The 19417-nt window shown below is 45.2% G+C and overlaps 1 protein-coding gene across 1 annotated transcript; it reads right to left on the bottom strand.

Annotated features, from left to right (window-relative positions):
* Positions 1 to 6476: 6476 nt before the first annotated feature.
* On the bottom strand, positions 6477 to 15521 carry inhbb (inhibin subunit beta B). The gene is made up of 2 exons (XM_071484465.1): positions 14158 to 15521; positions 6477 to 8944 (listed from the first exon to the last, which is right to left on the bottom strand). Exons 1-2 carry the CDS (start codon positions 14546 to 14548, stop codon positions 8121 to 8123), a joined length of 1215 nt encoding a protein of 404 aa, XP_071340566.1. The 5' UTR covers positions 14549 to 15521; the 3' UTR covers positions 6477 to 8120.
* Between the last annotated feature and the right edge of the window lie 3896 nt (positions 15522 to 19417).

The following is a 19417-nucleotide window of genomic DNA, read 5'->3' on the forward strand; positions in this document are numbered from 1 at the left end:
GCATAGAGTGTGTGTGCCTTGTGTGTGTGAGAGAGTGTGTGTGCGTGTGTGTTTGAGCATTACTGCTTTCTGTGTGTGTGTGTGTGTGTGTGTGTGAGAGAGAGAGAGAGAGAGAGAGAGAGTGAGAGCGAGAGAATCTACTGTACTTTGGCAAATGTTTTTGTGTCTGTGGACAGATTTTGCCACAGCAATAGTGTCACAACCTGCACAATACAGCCATGAAACTGTACAGATGTGTAGCTGAGATCACAATGAAGGCTGAGTTCAAAGATGGGTGTGGTCCAGCCTCTACAGAATACTCATGTAATAGTGTAGTAATAATGTAGTCAACATGTTGATGGGTGTTGGTGTGATCCCATCACAAGAGCTTCTTTTAGTTACCATTTATTATAGTTAGATGATAATAGTACATTAACTGATCTACAGTGAACAATTCTGGTAACTGATTAACTGTTTAACCCCAAACCCAAATCCTAATCCTAACCCTGGTTAACCCCTAATCCTAGTTTTCACAAACAGGTTTCTGTTTATATCCTTTAAAACTGACTTTCTTTGTGTCGTCCTGTTGGTTGGACAAAACAACCAACTGAAGACATCAGAACTTGTTCCAAGCCTCTGTAACCCTGCCCACGTCTCAGACTGTGTCAACAGTTCAAATAAATCCTGTGTTGTGCTCATTGGCTGGAAAAACACAATCACAAGTATTTTGTAGTAAAGACCAAGAATGGGGAAGTCATCTTTCTATGAACCCTGAACCCACCTCCACATTTTTGAGACTGTTCTGTAAAAAATGACCCCATAGGGTGTCTGTGCATCAGGTTATCATGACTCATAGTTAGGTTTTGTTGCTAAGCATCTAGTGGTCGTAGTAATGATGACAGGAGCAAAGGGAAAAGTGCAGTGACGTAGTTTATAGAGCGACAAAGTCCACGTCAGGAGGAGGTTGGGGTGGATGGATGAATATGACATAGGAGAGCAGTGTTCGATTCCCATGTGACAGTAGCAGTTTATGTTGTTTCTATTATCCATGACCGTTCTACAAAGTTAATCATGTTGTTATTATTTTAACCATGACAACAAAGATTGTCTAATGTTGGGGAAGTACTTATTTTAACCCAAATCACCATCTCTTCCTAAACCTAACCAAGCCATGATCAGTATTATATAAACCAAGTTGGCAAAGGTAGGTACAGTCTGCGTATTTATTATAGTAGCCATGACAACCAAGATCTGATATGCCTGTTAGTGTTGAATTAGAGGTTGTTCAGTTTGGAGGACTGGTTGACATTTTCAGGTAACGTGAAGTTCCAACTTTTCTTTTTTTTTTTTTCAATCTCTGTAACCTTGCAGGACGACACTGACTTTTGAGTACAAGAAAAAGAGTAACCTTTACATTATAGTTCAGGGCAAAGAAAATACACTGATGAGATGAATCTGCACTCTCAAACCCCCCACCACCTTCACTGCCTCCGTCCATTCCCTGTGTCTGGCTCTCACACAGCCAGGACCCTGTTGCTTTACTTCAGTATTAAAGCTGAGTGGAGGGGACTCTTAGGCTAACACTAGGCACCAGAGACAACACAAACGAGGGCTTTGTGGCCCCTGAGTGTGCCTTCTGTACTCTGGGAGTCGGGAGGTCAGGATGATGGAAGGTGGAGGTGAGGAGGTGAGAAGGTTTACAGGCTGACGGGGAGATATCGTTTTGGGAAGGGGGGGAGGGTAGAGGGGGTGGCTGATTTTGGTGACAAGGCTTCAGTTGTTTTTCTAAACTGGGGAGGAACAACCCTGACATTATGACATTGTGAACTCACAAAAATACACACATGTAACACGCGCTGTGCCACTTTGACCCCGTCGCCTCCTTCACTGAAGCATTCAGAAAATATAATCACTGATCTGGTAACGAGCCTGAGAGGCAGCGCTGATGCTGTTAGAAACCAAAAGTCAGTGTCATTCAGCTTGAATCTATCAACTTCCCATGTTCCTTTGACTGAATCTGAATGTTGAGAAGTCAGTAACAAAGGCATTGGTTCGCTGTGATGAGGTAAACTGATGAGGGAAACTGCAGAGCTGCAGGAGGTGAACTCCAGCTCTTTCTGTTTGACAGAGCAAGAAATAGTAGAAAACATCGAGGCAGCGATACAGATTGTAGCTATAAAGAATGTTTGGATTAATGAAGTTTTCTGCTCATTAGTGCTCAAAAATATGCTTTCAAGTTTTAAAGCCCTTTTTTTTCTCCGCCATTAATCCGCCTGAGAGAGAGAGCTCTCAGAGAGCGCAGTCCGTGTTGCTCCAAAGGTCAAAATGTCACTTCGGCTTGTAGGAAGAAGTAAACAGGGGTGGAATAAGCCTCCTGTCTTAGGGGGCCCACGCCATAAATCCTCAGAATAAGAGTGCCTTTACATGATCTCTAGAAGCTAAAACAAAGGTTCAGACTCTAATCACTGCTTATAGAAATCATGTTGTGTCAGCTCAGTGAACAGCCGTCAGTCCTGTGTACGGGATGAGTATAAAAAAAACAACTTTAACCCTCCTCTTGTGTTGGGGTCATTTTTGAACCAAGTTTAGATATGAAACATACCTTTAATTTTCTCTAATCAAAACAAGGCTTCATTACATCCTCAGCAATGAAATACAGTAAACCACATTCTGAGCCATAAAGACACTGATGTAACTTTTTTAAATCCCTCTTTAAAAAAGTTACATCAGTGGTTTTATGGGTCTGATTTGACCCAGTAGTAATCCAGCCACAATCCAGCTACAGTGGAGACAGCTCTGATGAGGAGGAGGATGCTGATTATTCAGAAACTCAGAGAAAGATGAACAAAGTAACATGGTCTTCAATCCCCTATGAAAGGCAGGGTACACTAAAACATATTGTGTTATTTTAATAACCCAACTGCTGGGTTCAGGCTGCTGGGTTATGGGTTGGGTCGGTTTGACCTAACATTGGGTTAAATATAATGACCCAGCACAATGGGTTGAAGAGGCACCGCGAAATCAAGGCTCACATTCTTCGCAGTCCCTGATTTTTATGCAGTTTATGCTACTAAAAGATAGACTGGTATGAGAAACAGGAATGATACATTAAGCAATACACTGCTACATTGAGTTAGCAATAAAAGAATGACTAGGATGTTATGTGCCTGTTTCATTGTTTCAACATTTCATAACAATTTTGACTGAATCTTAACATTAACCGCAGATGTTGACTGCAATAAAATAAGTATATAAGTATATAAATCCCAGTGATAGTGGTTACCCAGAATTCGGGTTTGTTTTTTTAACCTACTTTTTGGGAGCATTGATTCAACAACGCAGTAATTTTTTGCCATTTTTGGGTAGAAAAAATAAAAATAAATAAAATAACCAAACTGGGTAATCATAAAACTTGCACCCATAGGACATGTTTGGGACAAATGGGTGGCGTGGTTGCCACTAACCTACAATCCAGGACCAGAGGTCATGGTAGACCACAGCTGGTCCATTTAGACAGCATATTCCCAGTAAGCTTGGAAAATATGGCATAAAAATCTGAACAGTTTATGATGCAAGCAGAGGCTATGCATAGAACATGGAACATATATGAAGATATACTTTTTTTCATAGGAAATTATATGTGGTCAGTTTTGACCCATAACACAACAGATGTAACCGTTTTAACATACAAGACAAAATAAACAAGCTGTTTCTGGAATTATTTTTTGGTAAACTGTGCCTATTTAACACAAAGAACCGTTTGTACACAGTGAATTAAATATGGTCTAAGGTACATAAAAGTCGAGTTATATATAGTTATGGATGAAAAAAAGAGTTCCTCAAGCACATGAAACATTTCACTGGATGATAATTAGTGGGTTGTTTTTCTGTGCTTGTTAATGAATTCAAACCCTTTTCTAACACATTAGGAGGGAGTCAGATACTATTGACAAACAGAAAAATGTATCTGCAGAACACCACTAGGGGAGCGATCAGAAAATTCATTAACAACACCCCTAGGCCGCAGAGCCCAAACACAGGCTGTGTGGAGCAGAGGAATGCCTGGCCCCGGGTGATGAATAGTCATAAATTCATTATAGAGAGAGTCCACAGGCTGATCTGGAAGAATGAATGCTATTGCGGCGATAAACCAGTTGACCCCATCAACTTGGCAGCTGTCACGACCTTAACCTGTGGCTGCACTAGATGTGGAAGAGCAGAGGGACAATATTTGTTTAAGCTGATAACGAGGGGTTGCAGAGGTTGCGCGGGCATGCGTGCGTGCATATTTGTGTTTAGCGTCTTGTTTATAGTGCATGTGTGTGAGCGTGACTTTTGGGGAAAGAGCATGTGCGGTTATATATACAAGTCTTGCATGACAGCATGCTGAGCAACAGGTTATTGATTATTGACACAAAGCGTGTGGATGCACAAGTAAACAAACACACCTATGATGTGATTTTGTATGAGTGAGTGAGTGGGTGTGTGGCCCTGGCTGAGCAGCAGTGAGCTTAATGGCCTACAGCTCTCGCTCTGCGCCATTAACATTCCAGCTGTGGAGATTCTGGCATGCATTGGGAAGCATGACAAGACAACTACACATCTCTCTCCCCGCTGTCAGCACAGACCGTCGTTTGTCTGGAGAGGTACAAGAGATTAAAAACAGCCTCAGTTGCCTCAGATCATTTGTGACAGAGCATTTCTCTTCTCGTTCGCCTGCTTGTCAGTCACACGCACCGTAATATTGATTTGTTCTCTCCTTTTTTTCCCTCTGCTGCTGCTGCTGACTCATCCATCCAGCAACAGGTAAGAGAGTTATTTATACTGATCCCTCCCTAACGTGCTATTTGCCCTGCAGGCAAACAAATCTCATTGCGCTCCTTGGCAGATCCTATTAGATACATTTAAAGCAATTATCTAGCAGATATTTTACAGGGACGCGTGATGCATTTGGAACACACATGAGTCTTGCAGAAACACTGCATGAGATCTAGCCGTTGGTAGGTGTTGGCACAGACAGTCAGTCAGGCAAGCCTTGTGCACAAAGTGTTGATGTGCTGACATTATGGCAACTGAGGTGTTGCAGGGGGAAAACCGCTCTGATGTAACAGACTGTGCAGCTGAAAAACTGCCTCAGGAACGTTATCAGCTTCCTGATGCACAGACGAAGGTACAAACTAATACACAGTTATCTGCATGCACATGCAAACATACATCAACAGACACTGCAGCCAAAAAGGAATCAGGCAGGTATGTGAAGGACTTTGTGCTGGCAGCCACTATAGATGCCAGTGAAGCTGTTAATCATAGTTGTAATTACTGCTCTACAGCTCCAGCTTATGAGAGACACCCGGTCTGACAGACGACAGGAGACCGGAGTTTAATGTCGCAACCAGTGTAGACAGAGACTCAAGTGTACGTGTGCTTTTCTTGCAGCACTCAGCTATTTCAGCCCCACCTTTTTTTGTTGAGGGATGTATCAGGTCAAAGCAGCTTCTCATCAGGAGAAACACACACATTAGCTGTGTCAGTACTGCCACCCCTCCCGTATAATACAGGCTCGTCCCGTATTTTAAGATAAAATGCTGCAAGTTGTCCCGCATCCTGTGCTGTGAATAATGTAATGTCAAGTAAAACCAAACTGGTTATAGCCTCCAAGTGGAATTGAGAAGTTTATCCATGAGCAGTAGACTGACAAGCTCAGTGTGCTGTGAGAAAATATATCTATGGTTACCTTTCATACAGAAAAGTAACAATTTAATGTGATGGCTCACCTGGAAGAGCACAGGTCTGAAAGGCTTATATTTACCCCCAGTGGTCTGGGTTCAAGTCCGACCCTTGGCCCTCTGCTTCAAGTCATCTGCTTTTTGATCTATTACTAATTATAAATCAGTAGCACACTGTATTTATTCACAGTGTACTTCTTTTTTTGACATAGATGGCAGACAGCTGCGTCTCAATTCAGGGGCCACATCCTTCAGAGGCTGGATACAAAGACTGACTGTATCACAGTGGCGCAACTAGACCGTCCTGTTTCCTGCAGCTGAGAATGAGTACTTCTTTTCCAGGGGCCACCAATGCGGTGGATCCGTCCATAGGCCAAACCTATCCCAAGGGCCATTGCGATCTGGTAATGAGAGTAATATAGCAGCAAAAAACGCAGACAGAGAACCTGAGGATTACAGTTTTAAATGTAAGTACTGGGTTTCAGCTCAGTTCAGCTAACAGTAAAAATGTGAAAACCAAGTGGCCTCAAGTTGTTGTGAAAAAGGTACACATTGTCAAGGTTGCTTGGTGACAGAAGCTGTGCTTTGCAACCCAACGGCAATGGGGGAAGACCCTCCATAGACCACATCGTCTCATTTTGGTTCGAGCTTTGCGGTCTTTGACGACCACGCCTTAGCATATCACTTCCTCTGAAGGATGCGACCCCTGAACTGGGACACAACTATAGTCTCAACAACAGGACACTTAAAAAAGAATTTAAAGTTGCAAAATACTTAAGAAAACATTTTATTTTACATAAACTGTACAGATGAAATTTATTTGACTAAATGATTCTTATACAGGAACTAAAAATAACTTTCTTATTAAATAGAAAACAAAAATAGAATTAAAGATGAAAAATGAAAAGTGTTGCTTATTGTACAAAACAGAGAATGAAAATAGAGCTAAGAAATGAAAATCATATATCGTACCCTGATACAGTGGTAGGCCTTTCGCAAATCATCAAAAAAAACAGCATTGTACACAGTAACTCAACAGCCTTTGCCATCTTAGTACAACAGCTCAAATCTTGGCCTCTTTGGTTCCATTAATTAAAATACATTTGAAACAAAAAATTCAATTTACTTCTATAAAAATAACATTTCAATGGCAGTTCTTTGTTTCACTAATCCTGCAACTTTTCAGTGCAAACGTCACAACAATCATTCGCTTTGGAAAGGAAGCGAAAGATCACATTTCAAGTATTGATAAAGAGTTGAGGACTGAAGAGAGAGAGAGGAGGAGAGAGAAAGAGAGATGGAAAGAGGATTCAGTCTAATAGACAATGTTGAGTATGGGTATAGATTACTATACATTGCATAGCTCATGTGGCACTTATTTAGCAATAGGACAGGACACTCAGTACCCCTCGGAAGGCATTTCTTTATACAAGTGCTATTCAGGGTGTGCATTTCAGTTTCTGCAAGTGCTGCACTGCACTGTGGCGACGCACCAGGCTGAAACTAAGAGTCTCCGTGTCCGTAGGGCCCCTGCTTCCGCTGAGCCTTAGGGCCCGGGATGAAGCAGTTCTCTCTCTGTCACTCCCAGCGCACAAGTGAAGTGCACTTGTGAGAGCTATCTTCACCTGGTTGTCATGGTAGCAGGGCCTGCAGCACTCTCGACAGGCAAGAAGTCGGGCTTGAGGGCCGTAGTCAACAGCAAGAATGACGACAGTGGCAGCAGTAGCAGCGGCGGCGACGGCAGTTCCGCAGAGAACTTTTCTTTTGCAACTGTGCTGCTACCAAGTGTTTAATCCTGCAAGGCATTAAGCGCTGCTGGTCTAATTCCACCAGGGAGGACAGTCAGACTGTGTCTGTCGGCATAGTAGCGAAGTGCTGGTGTTCTGAATTGTATAAGCTGATGAATTGTCAGTGCTTTATAAAAACAAAAGTCTGTCATGTGCTTAAAGTACTTAAGAGGGTTGGAGGAGCAGGGTTGGGGAGTGTGTGTGTGTCAGGGGGTGGGGGGTGAAGCCAATCGACGTCGCTGGCTGATCCTGTCACTTTCCTTTAAGCGCTTTTTATCTTCATTCAAGAGGAGATGATGGGCCATTATTTTTTGACTAGAAATGGCAAAACTAGAGCAAAATATCATTTGGTGTTAATCGTTCCCTTCTCGTCCCACAGCTGACTGGACACGAGCGTGTCACTCAGTCTGATAAATACACACACTCGCACAAGCACGTGCAAACACGCATGCACACATGGACACAGTACTGATACTTGCGTTTGCTAGATTTAACCTGTGTCTGTGCTGCCTGCACATACAGTAGGTATAGATATATTGTATATGTGTACCGTACAATAACGTCCTGTTTGTACAAAAGGCCTTTCTGACTGTTCCGAGTTCAGATAATGAAGCGAGTCGGCGCGGACTCAAGCACAGCCGCACTCCTCCACGATCATGTTGGGCACGTCCCTCTTGACGATGTTGTACTCATCGTCAAAGTAGAGCATGGACATAGTACTGAGCTTGGTGGGGATGCAGCAGGAGTTGACCGAGCCCGGGCTCATCCCTCTCATGCGGTACTGGTTAACCACTGCGGTGTGGAAGGATGACGCCGACCCCGGCACACCTGCCATGTATGCCGGGCAGCTGCCCTCGCAGTAGTTACCATAATAACCAGCTGGTGCAATGATCCAGTCGTTCCAGCCAATAAGGCGGAAGTCTATGTAAAACTGCTGCCGACAGCATAAGCCCCCGCTGGTGCCATCACACTCCAGCCCCCGCTTACGGATGCGGTGCTTCCCATCCACCTGCCGCGCCCGCACCACCAGAAAGGGCCGGTGGGATGGATCGCCCGGGTCCACCAGCACCGCAGCCACACCGGCCGTCTCGCAGCCCTCACAGTGGACCTCCAGGTCCTGCCTCCGGCTGCCTTTCCCAAACACAGCCCGCACCGCCTCCGAGAGGGGGAAGGTATGCCAGCCGCTGCGTTTCAGATCCACCCGCTTCTCCACCACGGCCCAGCGGCCTGTTCCCCCTCCACCTCCACCTCCTGGGCCTCCCTCTGCACTGCTCAAAGCTCCAGCCTCCTGGTAGTGGATTTTGATGGTCACCTTTCTCCGGAGGCCCTTCTCGGGACTGGGTGGCAGCACACGGAAGTAGAGCCACAGGTTGGCCTGGGACACATACAGGTTCTGGTTGCCCTCGTTGGAGATGAGGAAGTACAGGCCAGACTTGGAGGACATGTGCCCATCTGTTGGAGACAGAAAAGCAGAAATAGTTTATTCTCAAACTGCCATTTATACAACTCAGTGTAACACTGAAAAAAAGCTTTTATCTTAGTTGTCATGATGATGGTTCATATGTTATCTTACGGCAAAAGAATGAAATCTCAGAAACATGACATCAGATCAGATGCCACAGATCAGAGACATAAGAGATTATCACAGGTGCTGTGACAATATCACCCTCATCCATGACATCAGCTGCTGAAGACCATGAGATATGACCCAAAGTGCTGAAAAATCTCCAGTAAGTGGACGTTGTGTTAAGATGAAACACATTTCTGATATTTCAAGAGAGAGGGCTATAGACTGTTTGCCTTTTTCTAACATGTAAACACACAAACACACATACCCACAGCATATACTCGCATAGAGAGCAGAAAGTGGCCCCCACCCCCCCTTCCAAGAAGGGCACAGCTTTGTCTTTAAAGATCTGTTTTCCCCTTGTTTTCTCTGTTCTCCCTCAATCACTGTGTCAGGTGACCTCTGTGGGAGCTCCTGATAGGCCAGCTGTGACAGGCCAGTTCTGGGATCAGGCCCAGTTGGCCTAAGATCCAGCTTTGTAAGTGACAGGGCCAAAAAAAAAAAAAAAAGGGAGAGAGAGAGAGAGAGAGAAGGAGGAGAACAGAGAGAAGGAGGAAGACAAAGAAGCAAAGTAGGAAGGATGCAAGTGGAAAAGGTGGGGAGGGCGGCGGACACGGCCAAGACTCCCGGGGGGTTCACGGAGTTCGCCACTGGTGCCCAACCTGAACCCCACCCCCACCCTATCCCTTCCCCCCACCACACCCCCCTCCTTCCAGTGTAAGCACCCTGAGAGTGACAGCACAAAGCCCCCGGTGAGGCACTGGGAGACAGCCGCACTGCAGCCCGGCATTGAAACACGTGGCTTTGTAGCAAAAAGCATGATGAGGCAAAAATAAAAGCCATTTACATGACACAGGCCACTTTCCACAGCACCACAATGAAGAGATCCCGGGTGTCGAAAGGTGGCAGTGGGCTCTCCCTAGCACTATTTTTTTTTTTTTTTTTACTAAGCCTAATGATGTCTTCCAAATTACCCCGAGGTAACTTGAAAGGTTTCTATTTCTGGAGGTTTGGTACAATGTGCTCAAGCAGAGCAGCTCCTTTGAAAGCAGCCAAATTACTTTGTTTGCCGACTGATTAGTGTGTGTCAGTGTCAACAGGTGGCCACCAAAGACGGGCCCCCCCTCTTTAAGGGCCTCACGCCTCTTCCTCCTGTAAACCATGGCTTTTACGTTCACACAGGGACCTGTTCAGACCAGCTCTCCGCTCAGTAGCATGTCAGCTGGGAGCTCCAGCTCTTCATACACACACACACACACACACACACATTTGCATCCATCTATGCATCAATGCACAGACACACACACCCAAGCCCGCGGTAAAGCAATACATCAAATATCAGCCCTCGTATGTACCAAAGCCTGTGGGTGAAGTATCAAGTGCACAGTGTGTACACGCTGAAATCCATCTGAAGTGAGTGACATGAAAACACTGCCGCTCTTACCTGAGACTGTTGTAAAGGCCCCTCAGGGCTACAAGTAACTAACCTCACCTCAGTCAGCGCAGTGTGTTCTTACTTGCCTCAACAGCTCCGAGCTCAGAAAAAGGGGCATCGCACAGCAGCGAGCTCACGGTGACAGTGTGATAAACACACAGGCAGAAGTCAGAGAATAAAAGTGGCCACAAATCTAAGAGTAACAGCTGTTTGTTTTGTGTGGTTGTTTATCTGTATTCTCCTACAAGATATTCAAATCAAATGCATTTAAAAGAGCCAGTTGCTGCAGCTAACTTTTCATTTCATTTCATTAGTCTATTAAATCTTGGAAAACAGTGATAAATGCCCAGGATGATGTGATCATACAGCTGGTTCTGTCTGATCAACATCTGAAAACCAAAGATTTTCAACTTATTCTCACATAAGACAAAGAAACAACCGATCCTCACAACTGACAAGCTGGAACTAAGAGATGTCTGAAAATGTCTGGCAGATTTCCTTGAAAAATTATAAACAAGTGACTGCTCGATTGAACTAATTGATTGATTCATTGACTAATCATTTCAGCCACACTTGAGATTTTTATGAACCGCAGAGTAATGAAGGGGACGACACATGAAGCAGTAAGCATTTAACAAACTATAAAAAAAAACTTTATGAAAGCATTGAAGCCACTGAGGTAAATGCAAGTTTTAGGATTTAAGATTTACAGCTGACAAAACTGACCTCACCTCATGGTCGCTTTAGTTGCTGCTCTGGAGCTTTCAGTCATATCATATGTTCCTCATCAGGAGAGTTTGCCAGTTGTCACAGAGTGTGAAAATGTCCAGTTTTCTGTTTTCTTCTTTCCTAACATCTGCAGTTTAATGACACCTCCATCTGCTCATGAAGATCATGGTGTATGACTGACAGCAAAAGCTACTGCTATGCATATCAGCTGATATGAGGTGTATGAATGATTCTCTGAGCAGAGCACTGACGTGGTTTCAGCATCACCTCTACTGTATGTTTTTTTATGCTGCGATCATGCGTCTTCGTCAGTGACACCGTACATCAACAACTTATGTCAACTGAGTCCCTTTAAAGGAACAAATTGTTCTCTTCATCCAGTGTTAGCTGGCCCCGACACGCCTCGCCTGACCCTGCAGTGGAAAAGGTTGCTGGTGAGTATCAGCAGGCAAGACACCTGGGTGGGCTTGGGAGGATAAAGAGCTGCTTCAGCGTGTCTCCACCTGCGCCACCGAGTCAGGGAAGAGGCCATGGAAGCAGGCAGGCAGCTCCAGAGCTCATTACTCAAAGCCGCTGTCGACAGAGACCACACTGCGTGGAAGGACAAGGGCTCGGTGCGGAGCATTTGTGGCTCTGACATGAGCACAGGCATGTGCACATGTAACAGTCGTCCCTCAGGCCCTGAGTCTCAGCTCCTAAAGAAGGGTGCGGAGAGGATGGAGGGGTAGAGCAGAGATGCTGGCGTTTCAGGCAGAGGTTAAAACCACTACAGCACTGGGGCTGTTGTTGATAAGCTTTGCTACAGGGACACTAAATCATTCACAGAATCATAAGCTACGCAGAGGCCGCCGGGCTCAGATTGAAACACACACTTCTGAGTGAATGTGGAATCTGTCTGGACCAGGTCCAGGAGCGCCATGACTGACAGATCCTCATGAAAGAGTCGTGTCCTGAAGTAAACCTGCCAACTGATCCTCAGGAGGAACCGGGCCGGAGTTAATGACCTCCCATAATGAAGTCTTAATTCCATGTCTTGGACTGCTCGCCACAAGTTCACCGGGTCCAAATGGCCATATTGAGCGATCAAGAAAGTGCCGATCTAAACTTCTCCATCCACCCCTCGCTTTCTTTTTCTCCCACCCTCCATCCGTGCCTGCTTTCCCCGCTCCGCTCCCGTGGATACGGGACACCAAATCCCTCAGCGAGTACCCATGGGACCATGTCAGGGGAGAAGGGAGATTGGCACCGTCTCCCTCACCTGCCTGGGGCCACTTGGCAGACCTCGTACCTCTGTGCTACCGCAACCGGAGATAAGGAGCCGCGGTTAACCCTGTGCTGAGGGGGAGGCCGGGGACATATCCTGACCTCCCTGTTCCACACATTCACAAATCACCTAAATGCCTATCCACATCCATTTGTTGGCCCACTGTTGGCTAAATATATGCCAACCTCACCCCCAAACCTAGCCTTGTCCTAAACTGACAACAACAATTCAGGCTCCCCTATGCTTGGGGGGGACAAGCTCCCCTGGCTTCAGAGCTTTCTAGAGACCTTGCCTCTGAGCCATGCCCTGGCTGGCAGCATCTGATCTGGGGGGCGTGAGCCAGCTGGCCAGGAGGCAGACGGGGTCTAGGGAGCAGGGACCCGAGCCAGCTCCACAGTACAATGCCACACAAATGCTCAAAGGTGTGAGGAAGAATGGAAGTAGAAAAAAAAACAGAAGTAGAAGAAGAAGAAGAAGAAGAAGCAAAGGAGCCCAGCGAACCTTTAGAGCGTCAAAAGCATTCTTTACAGCACTGCAATATGGGCACACACAATATCACCTCCCCCCTTCCCCTCTGCCATCGCCAATGCCATGCCCCCCTCCACCCACACTCCCCCAACCCTGCACAGACTCAAATGTCTCATGCATTATTCTGAGCTATATCTTTTGTTTTCTCTGTGTTTTTTTTGTTTTTTTTCTCGTCTCCTTCTTAACGTTGACATGTTGTGTTCAGCGGGAACACATAGTGCTCTTATAATAATTGCCTGGCTTTTGTTCCCTTTTCATGAGGGTGCTCAGATCATTCCCATTGGAAGGCAGGACCCAGCAGTCCATTCAGGCTAATTGTACCAGCAGGGCCAATGGGAAAAGACAGAATGATGTGTGTGTGTGTGTGTGTGTGTGTGTGTGTGTGTGTGTGTGTGTGTGTGTGTGTGCCTAAGACATCCTATTTTGGTTTCTTTAATTGTATGTTTCCTTTTTGTTAAACTAACAGTTTGTGTCAGAGACGTGGTATCTCACAGCTCCAACTGACAATTATTGGATTCTGTCAAGTGCAGATGATTTTAGGCATGTGTGTGAGTGTGTGTGTGTGTGTAAGCCTGTGTTTGTGTGAGGAGGGGGTGTGTGGGGGGGAAAGGAGAGGAAAGGGTGTTCTCTTTGGACTTCTGAGAATTAGTTAGATACACATTCTTAGAGGAAGGGATAAATGGCCAATTGAGGGACTTTGTCCGTATTTAAAAGAGCTGCTTTATATATTGGAGTATTGAGTGTGAGCACAGCTTTAGTGATGAAATTGGATTCAGAGGTTTCTTTTTATCCCCTAGACAACACATGGGGGTAATTTAAGGACTCTTTCTTTAGTTTCATTTCTTTTTGATTCTCAGGAGGTTTCGACACCAACTACTGGCTGCAGGCAGGAGCGAACTGTGATATAATAAGATGATGAAAATGATGATTACACCGGATACAATTTTCAATTATCCATTATCATCTATTGTGTCTTTGCTCTTTAGTGGCAGTGGCAGGATAAGTCTAAAAATAAACAAGAGAATGGTGTAGATGCATGAGATTGATGCTGGGACCTGCACTGCCTCTTGCATAAAGTCAAAAGGTGAATGGGTTCATCCAGGGGTCGATTTTGATGTGTGCAATGAATAATTGATCACTACCTGATTCGGCGAAGCTGATAATCTCGGAGGTCTCCGCTAGAACCTCGTTGCTGTAGGCGGCCTGCCCGTCGAAGCTGGGGATCTCCACCCGGCCGTCCTCTCGCACTTTGCCGGCGTGCAGCCTCCTCAGCGCCGTCACCATCGCCGCCTTCGGGATGGGATGGGTGATGTTGGGTCTGTCTCTCATCTGCAGCCGGTTCAGTATGTGCCTCTTCACCGCCTCCACAAAGTCTATGTTCACCCGCTCCGTCTGATCCGGCGCCCTGAGGCCGCAGGACGCGCACGACTCCTGGGGCGGGCTCTGGTGAGTCTCCGTCCCGGTCACCGAGCTGCAGCGCACGGAGAGGAAGCACGCCACTAAACAGCACAGTGCCAGACTGTATAAGCTCATTTTTCCTAAAGTTAAGGTTACAGCCCAAATGCTACTCAAGACAGGGATGAAAGCAATAAACACACACACTGAGGTTAAAGCTACTTTGACTTTAAAACATCTGAAAGTTCCGGGAGGACATCCACTTGTGCTCCAAAAGTCAAACGCCTCCAGATATCCAGGCCAATAAAAGCTTTGTATTCCCAGTCATACAAGAGTGAAACTGTGAGGCTAATTATCTCTTGTCATTATGCACTCAGTTATCCAGCGATGCGTCTTTTCTCTGTACAAATCTAAAGTTCATGTCCCTGATTGCGAGGCGCACTCAGTTTGGATCGCTGACGCGCCTCTGTCGCTCCACGCTTGGTTCAGACGTGTAATCGACCAAAACAAACGAGGACGTATCAGCCACACTGTCTCACCAAGAAGTCGAAATAAAACGTGTCGCTGTTCAGTCTCCTTTTTTTCTCCCCATTCATACATTCACAGACCCCCCCTCCACCTCTACAGCTGCGGTCCCGGGGAGAGTAACAGCGCTGGGTAAGTCCCGTGTGTTCGCCCGGTTACCGTGGTCCCTGTGGATGGCCAGCTCCGTGCGTCCTGCAAGATGCTGCTCGCTGACTGAGACCCTCTCCTCCCTGTGCAATCACGACAGCAGGGGCCCCGCTCACCCAAAGTTTTTATACAGGAGTCGAAACCACGTGGGGATTTCCACCAACTGGACGCATTGGATCATTGGATTATTAGACTACAGCGTCTCCACAGCCACGACTCCACTGATGGAACAAGGTTTTATTATGGTAACGCGCCTGCTCCTGAGAGGAGAATTTTTTTTCTTTTTTCGGCCCTAAGGCTTATTTGACTTAAAGCCCACAGTGTGAAACAATATTTGATCATCACAGTTAAACATCACGTCTGAGAAACGCAGGCAGAGTGTGGATCCTGGGCTCAGTCCGGACCCCAAGGAGAGGGGCCAGGTCGCATCTTAAAGCTCAGATTCATTTCACCGTGTAAAACATGATCTGGACAAATACTAAACCAGAGCCTCTCAGTCACCTTCAATAAGACAGTCATTTAGAATATTTTATTATACATAAATATTTCAATGAATGTATTAATATAAATAAATAAATCAGTTATATATATATATATATATATATATATATATATATATATATATATATATATATATATATATATATATATATATATATATATTACAAAGATCTAGTTGCCGTAGTGAATAAAAACTGGAACTTGAGTCAAGTGAGTTCATGACGGGTTATCGTCCAGATTAGCAAACTAATACCGCCACCTACCGACTGGAGCCTGTCATTACACACAAGAATGCACACACTAGATCGACAGATAGATAGACAGACAGACAGACAGCTAGACAGGCAGATAGATAGACAGGCAGATTTATGATTTTCTTACATTTGAACATGCACACACACAGTAAACACACTAGACAAAGCATCTCAAATCATCTGCATGCGTGCAACTCTAGATACTGTGGCCCCTCTGAGGAAGAAGGTAGTGAGTCAGAGAAGGCTAGCTCCATGGTACAACTCAGAAACACAAGCTTTAAAGCAAAATTCAAGGAAACTAGAAAGAAGGTGGCGTTCTACTAACCTGGAAGAATCTCTAAAGGCTTGGAAAGACAGCCTATTGGCGTATGAAAAAGTCTCCATAAAGCCAGAACATCCTATTATTCATCATTGATAGAAGAAAACAAGAACAATCCCACGTTTCTGTTCAGCACTGTAGCCAGGCTGACAGACAGCCACAGCTCTGTTGATCCATCTATACCTTTAGCCCTCAGTTGTAATGACTTCATGAGCTTCTTTACAAATAAAATTGTCTCTGTTAGAGAAAAAATTCACCATCTCCTCCCCACAGCTGGTTCAGATGTATTGTCCAGTTCAGCAGCCTCAGAGTCAACTGTAACTGGCTTATATTTTGACTGTTTCTCTCCTGTACATCTCTCTGAGCTCACTTCAACAGTTTCTTCATCTAAACCATCAACTTGTCTTCTTGACCCCGTTCCAACAAGGTTGTTCAAAGAGGTTTTTCCTTTACTTGACACCTCTATATTAAGTCTGATTAACTTATCTTTATCAACTGGTTATGTACCGCAGGTTTTTAAAGTTGCAGTAATTAAACCTCTACTTAAAAAGCCTACTCTTGATCCTGACGTTTTAGCCAATTATAGACCTATATCCAACCTCCCCTTTATCTCCAAAATCCTTGAGAGGGTCGTTGCAAGCCAGTTATGTGATTACTTGCACAGGAATGGTTTGTTTGAAGACTTTCAGTCAGGTTTTAGAGTCCATCACAGCACAGAAACAGCTCTGGTTAAGGTTACCAATGATCTCCTCATAGCCTCAGACAATGGACTTGTCTCTATACTTGTCCTACTAGATCTTAGTGCTGCATTTGACACCATCGATCATAAGATTTTATTACAGAGACTAGAACATATGGTCGGCATCAAAGGAACCGCACTAAGCTGGTTTAAGTCATATTTGTCAGATAGACTCCAGTTTGTTCATGTTAACAATGACTCCTCTATCATCACAGAAGTCAGTCATGGAGTTCCACAAGGTTCTGTGCTAGGACCAATACTCTTCAGTCTATATATGCTTCCTCTAGGAAACATTATTAGGAGGCACCAGATGAATTTCCATTGTTACGCAGATGACACCCAGCTGTACTTATCCATGAAGCCAGGTGAGACTAACCAGGTAGCCAAGCTTCAGGTGTGTCTTAAGGACATAAAAATCTGGATGACCAGTAATTTCTTACTCTTAAATTCAGACAAAACTGAAGTTATTGTAATTGGCCCAAAACACCTCAGAGATACACTATGTGATAATATACTGACTCTGGATGACATCACCTTGGCCTCCAGTGCTACAGTCAGAAACCTTGGTGTCATTTTTGACCAGGACTTGTCCTTTACTTCACATATAAAGCAAGTCTGTAGGACAGCCTTCTTCCACCTGCGCAATATTGCTAAAATCAGACCCATTCTGTGTCTAAAGGATGCTGAAAAACTAGTTCATGCATTTGTTACCTCAAGACTGGACTACTGTAACTCTTTATTGTCAGGATGTCCCAAAAATTCAGTAAAAAGCCTCCAATTGATCCAGAATGCGGCAGCACGAGTACTGACAGGAACGAGGAAACGAGATCACGTCTCTCCTGTGTTAGCCTCTCTGCATTGGCTCCCTGTAAAATCCAGAATCGAATTTAAAATCCTCCTCCTCACCTACAAAGCCATTAATGGTCAGGCACCATCGTACCTTGGAGAGCTTATACTTCCCTATTTTCCCAATAGGACACTTCGCTCTCTAAATGCAGGTCAACTTGTGGTTCCCAGAGTTAGTAAGAGTAGAATGGGGGGCAGAGCCTTCAGCTATCAGGCTCCTCTCCTGTGGAACCAGCTCCCAGTTTGGGTTCGGGAGGCAGACACCCTCTCTACCTTTAAGATCAGGCTTAAAACTGTCTTGTTTAGTAAAGCTTATAGTTAGGGCTGGCTCGGGTATGTCCTGACCCATCCCTTAGCTATGCTGCTATAGAGCTAGACTGCTGGGGGATTCCCATGATTCACTGGGCGCTCTCTCCCTATTTCTGTCTCTCTCCCTCTCTCTCTCAATGACTTCATGCCATTAACTTTGTTTTTTTTTTCTCTCCCGTAGTTTTGTGCTTCTCCTCTCTCTCCCTCTCTCTGTCCTCATTCTGCAGGTATCTCTGCCTCGGGAGCAGCAGGATCCAGATCCACCACTACTCATCTTTACTATTACTATTACCTGTCTTTATTATTAATAACGCCATTACCGACACAGCTGTTCCTGGTCTCTCTCTCTTCTCTCCCCTCTCCTCCCCCTTCCCCTCTTTCTATCTTCCCCTAAACCCAACCGGTCGAGGCAGACGGCCGCCCACCCTGAGCCCGGTTCTGTTGGAGGTTTCTTCCTGTTAAAAGGGAGTTTTTCCTCCCCCCTGTCGCCAAGCACTTGCTCTTTGTGGGAACTGTTGGGTTTATTCTGTAACAAAGTAAGGTCTTGACCTTACCCTGTAAAGTGCCTTGAGATAATGTATATTATGATTTGGCGCTATACAAATAAAATTGAATTGAATTGAATTGAATCCAGTAAAATGCCACAAGTTGACAAAGAGACATGGGATTCACATCCACAACTCCAAAGGCACAGGCAAGATAGGAGACACAAAACAAAACTGTGGTGTAAAAAAAATGAAAAACACAAAAAAAGGGAAATGAGATTTCCTTGTGTGCAGGGATGGCAGTGCCAGTGAGGGTTTCACTGGGCACAGAGGAAGGCCTGCCAGAAGAACATTGCAGTAGTCGAGATGAGAGATAACCATGAGCTGGCTGGCGTAGTGAGTCAGGTAAGGCCTACTTTCCTTGAAGTTGCAAAGAGCAAAGCAGCACAACCGAGAGACAGATGCAACATGGTCGGAGAAGGATAATTGTGCATCAAACATTACACCCAGGTTTCATGCAACATTAGATGGGGTAAAGGATGAAGAGGTGATTTTGAAATCAACATCACGATGAAGAGACTGATTGACCGGCATGACTAGGATTTCAGTCTTTGAGAGTCTTTTTCCCAGAGCCCGTGGGGTCGTCTGATGGGAACAACAGCTGCAGCTGGGTGTCATCAGGGTAGCAGTGGCACGAGAAGCCAAGGAGGTGGTGTATATAGCAAAGAGGAGGGGTTCCAGAACCGTCCTTGGGGCGCTCCAGTCAGGAGGGGATGGGCTGAGGAGGGGATGGACTAAGGACATTTTCCCATGCCATGATACAGTGAAGGAGCTCCCAGTAAGACTGGATTCAAACCAAGAAACAGCTTTGCTCAAGATGCC

Source organism: Trachinotus anak, unplaced genomic scaffold (genome assembly GCF_046630095.1).
Source record: "Trachinotus anak isolate AG129_WGS33_773 ecotype Australia unplaced genomic scaffold, CSIRO_AGI_Tana_v1 ptg000001l, whole genome shotgun sequence".
In the NCBI taxonomy this organism is placed as follows: Eukaryota; Metazoa; Chordata; class Actinopteri; order Carangiformes; family Carangidae; genus Trachinotus; species Trachinotus anak.